Source organism: Myxine glutinosa, chromosome 8 (assembly GCF_964187855.1).
Source record: "Myxine glutinosa chromosome 8, kmMyxGlut1.1, whole genome shotgun sequence".
Lineage (NCBI taxonomy): Eukaryota > Metazoa > Chordata > Myxini > Myxiniformes > Myxinidae > Myxine > Myxine glutinosa.
In genome coordinates, this window is record NC_136268.1 from 99,004,565 (window position 1) to 99,008,766 (window position 4,202).

Below are 4,202 nucleotides of genomic sequence, written 5' to 3' on the forward strand. Positions count from 1 at the left end.
AGGATCAACGTTGACCCAGTTCGGCCTAAGAGCCGACTTAAGAAGTAGAAGATCATAGCCTCAATATTCGAGGGGAGGAGGAGTAGGGAGAGGTGAAGTGCATACAAAACAGATTGGAAAACACCATCTTAACTCCTGATGTAAAGCAAAATAAAATGCAATGGACGGTTAAAGTAACACCCAAAAGCATTTGTCAGTTTAAAAACAAAAACTTTAATTACTGTATATAAAAAAAAAACAATAATTCAAAACATTTCAACATATAGGTGAAACAATATGTAGAAACAGAATATGTACAAGTTTCAGCAAAGAACAATTCAAACATTTGATTTGTAAACGTTATTGCTTTAATGCAGTTTTATATGGTTCCATCTACGATCACCTCATAACAGAGCAAGAACAAAGCAAAACCAGGTGAAAAAAAACTATAAACTGTGCAAAAACAGTAACAGAGGTTCACCAAAAGGTCAAGATCTTGCAAGTCAGGGCAAATGGAGCCAAGCAGATAGGACATAACGCTGTTCCAGCTGAGGCTCTCAGTGAACCAAAGCCTCCAACAACAGGCACAGAGGTATAATCGTTAAGTTACAAAAAGCAAGTTCAGGATCTCTCTTTTTTGCTACAGCCTTTAATTAGAGCTGTTGTGGTGGTGGTGGTGGTGTTGAGAGCTGTGGTGGTAGTGGTGTTGAGAGCTGTGGTGGTGGTGGTGTTGAGAGCTGTGGTGGTGTTGAGAGCTGTGGTGGTGTTGAGAGCTGTGGTGGTGTTGAGAGCTGTGGTAGTGGTAGTGTTGAGAGCTGTGGTGGTGGTGGTGTTGAGAGCTGTGGTGGTGGTGGTGTTGAGAACTGTGGTGGTGGTGTTGTTGAGAGCTGTGGTGGTGGTGGTGTTGAGAGCTGTGGTGGTGGTGGTGGTGTTGAGAGCTGTGGTGGTGGTGGTGGTGGTGTTGAGAGCTGTGGTGGTGGTGTTGAGAGCTGTGGTGGTGTTGAGAGCTATGGTGGTGGTGGTGTTGAGAGCTATGGTGGTGGTGGTGTTGAGAGCTGTGGTGGTGGTGGTGTTGAGAGCTGTGGTGGTGGTGGTGTTGTTGAGAGCTGTGGTGGTGGTGTTGTTGAGAGCTGTGGTGGTGGTGGTGTTGAGGAGAGCTGTGGTGGTGGTGGTGGTGTTGAGAGCTGTGGTGGTGGTGGTGGTGTTGAGAGCTGTGGTGTTGTTGAGAGCTATGGTGGTGGTGGTGGTGGTGTTGAGAGCTATGGTGGTGGTGTTGAGAGCTGTGGTGGTGGTGGTGTTGAGAGCTGTGGTGGTGGTGGTGTTGAGAGCTGTGGTGGTGGTGGTGTTGAGAGCTGTGGTGGTGGTGGTGGTGTTGGGAGCTGTGGTGGTGGTGTTGAGAGCTGTGGTGGTGGTGTTGAGAGCTGTGGTGGTGGTGTTGAGAGCTGTGGTGGTGGTGTTGAGAGCTGTGGTGGTGGTGTTGGGAGCTGTGGTGGTGGTGGTGGTGTTGGGAGCTGTGGTGGTGGTGTTGAGAGCTGTGGTGGTGGTGTTGAGAGCTGTGGTGGTGGTGGTGGTGTTGAGAGCTGTGGTGGTGGTAGTGTTGAGAGTTGTAGTTGTGGTGGTGGTGTTGAGAGCTGTGGTGGTGTTGGTGTTGAGAGCTGTGGTGGTGTTGGTGTTGAGAGCTGTGGTGGTGGTGGTGGTGGTGTTGAGAGCTGTGGTGGTGGTAGTGGTGGTGTTGAGAGTTGTAGTGGTGGTGGTGGTGTTGAGAGCTGTGGTGGTGTTGGTGTTGAGAGCTGTGGTGGTGTTGGTGTTGAGAGCTGTGGTGGTGTTGGTGTTGAGAGCTGTGGTGGTGGTGGTGGTGTTGAGAGCTGTGGTGGTTATGGAGAGGGCTATGGTGGTGGACATAAATGTAATGTTGGCAGAGCCAACAGTAGCACAAATGTCAGAATAGAAAGACTCAGACAATGAAATGGAAGCAGACAGGAAAAAAGCTTTTTGGAAAGGGAGATTGGGGGTTAAGTGGGGAATGAGGCTGGAAGGGGGGAAATCGCGAAACAGCATGAACAGAGAAGTGAAGTGAGAGGATAACATAGGTCGACGTAGTAACGAGATAAATAAATTGAAGGGATAACAATATAAATAAAATAAGTAGGTGGGGAAGGAAATAAATGGTGAGGAAGGGAGAAGGGTGCAGGAAAGAAACATATTGGGGGGTGGGGGGAGTGAGGGGGGAGGGTTGCAGAAAAAATAACTTATGGATGAAAGAGTCGAAACAAATTGCTGAGAAAGAGGGGGAAATGGAAAAGGTAAAGGGGAGAACGGGGCAGAGGTTTGGAGTGGGGGAGGAGGGGGGAAGTGAAGGTAATTTGATTCGGAGAAATGGGGGAAGGCAGGGAAGTAGGTGGGATATGGGGGAGGGGGGTAAGAAATAGACGGCGATGGTAAGGGGCAAATCCTGCACCAATCCCTCCCATTCCCCCCCCCCCCCCCCACCACCACCAAGACGATATGATCGAACAGCACCACCCCCCCTTCCCCCCCACCACCCCACCACCAAGACGATATGATCGAACAGCACCAACATGGACTTCCAGATCATCTACATCAATCATTATTCATCAATTCCTGGTACGGAACACGCCAGGTATCTCAACACGCAGCCACAGGTTGCCCGCTCAGGGCACACACGTCCCCCAAGCTCAGCTTGGCACACCCGGCCTGGGCCGACTCCACGGGAGGACTCTGCGTCTGCACAGCGGGGCCGAAGTCTGCCGGCCGAGGGGAGCAAACGCTCGCCAGGCCCGAGAAACCCGCTCCGAAGATGCTGATCAGGTTGAGGATGTTGGCGCCGTCGGGCGGCGCCGCGGGAAGGTCTTCGAGCCTCGTCCTCTTGTTCGGCGGTGGCGACGTCGGGTCGGTCGACGGCGGCGTCGAGGTCGAGTCCCCCAATCTCGCCCGCGTCGCCGTATCGTCCTCCCGCACCTCGTCCGTGAGTAACGCGGCGCCCGGGTCCACGGACACGGTTCGCTTTCTCTTCACCGCCGACTGCAGTTGTTGCTCTTGCCGTCCGGCCTCGGCCGTGGTGAGCAAAGTGTTCGTGTCCAAGTCCAGGACGGTCGTTTCACATTCGCCGGAGACGCCCTCCTCGACGTGCGACGTGTCCATGCCGCAGCAACGGCACCCGCCTCCGCACCCGGACACGAACGCGCCGTCGTCCGACAGTTCCGAGGGCCCGGCGCAGAAAGCTGTCGCTCCGCCGGCGTCCAACGGGCCCGATTCGTCCGCGGGGCGGTCCGGGTCTCCCCCCGTGGGGTCGGGGGTCGTGAGGTCGGGCTCGCACAGCCACGAGGACGCGGCGAGGCCGTGCAAACAGGCCTGCCGCGCGTTCCGCAGAACCAAGGAGACGAGGAGGCTCTTGTGGAGCTTCACCCCCCCTCGCTGAACCCGCGAGCTATGGATCTTCCCCAAAGAAAGGGAGATCACTTGCTGAGGATCCATCACCACCCTTTCCGTCCCGAAAGGTCGTACTCGGCTCGAACCCTCTCCGACGTCGCCCCCACTTTCTTTTCGCGATTCCCTCAGGCGCCCTGTTCCTCACCTCACCGACTGCAGTAACAACTCGATCTTGTCTTATCTTCCTTTTGAGTTTCGCGCTGCCGTTCCCACTTGGACGATGCGAAATGGCGCCCGCCTGACCACGCCGCCAACGTGTAAGGAAAGGAAGCACCTCCTCCTCCTGAGCGTTTTTAAAACCTTTGTGCCTACGTAATTTTCCACCGTTTGGATGGACCAATCGCGTTGCCGGACGTTCTCCGCTGCTCCAATGAGCACGGCAGGTTAGGGTAGCCAATCAGAACGCTGTTCCCTTTTTTCATACATGTTCCGGGTTCTTTTTTTTTTTTCCTTCCGTGCCCTTTTCTCATTTGTCAAGTTTATCATTCATTCTGAGATCATTCGTTAATCATTCATCATACTTGCACCGTATACAGTACAGGAAATGTTTCTTACTTTTTCTGGTCTCGATTTCCTCACGCGTGGTTCGGATTGATTTGTAATTATTAAAAAGTCGTTTTAATTTGTAATCGAAAACGATATTCTGTGCAAGGATTTCTTCATTGCGGGACGTTGTTTGTAAAATGACATGAATGAGTGAGAGACGTCCGCGGAACGAGCGAAGTGTTCTCGTCGAGGGACTGAGGCGTGTGAAGGGTGTACAGTTGACGTAC

General features: G+C 53.0%; 1 protein-coding gene across 1 annotated transcript; it reads right to left on the reverse strand.

Moving 5' to 3' along the window:
* Positions 1-2,625: 2,625 nt before the first annotated feature.
* On the reverse strand, positions 2,626-3,474 carry IER5 (immediate early response 5). The gene has a single exon (XM_068125606.1). It carries the CDS (start codon positions 3,472-3,474, stop codon positions 2,626-2,628), a length of 849 nt encoding a protein of 282 aa, XP_067981707.1.
* Positions 3,475-4,202: the final 728 nt, after the last annotated feature.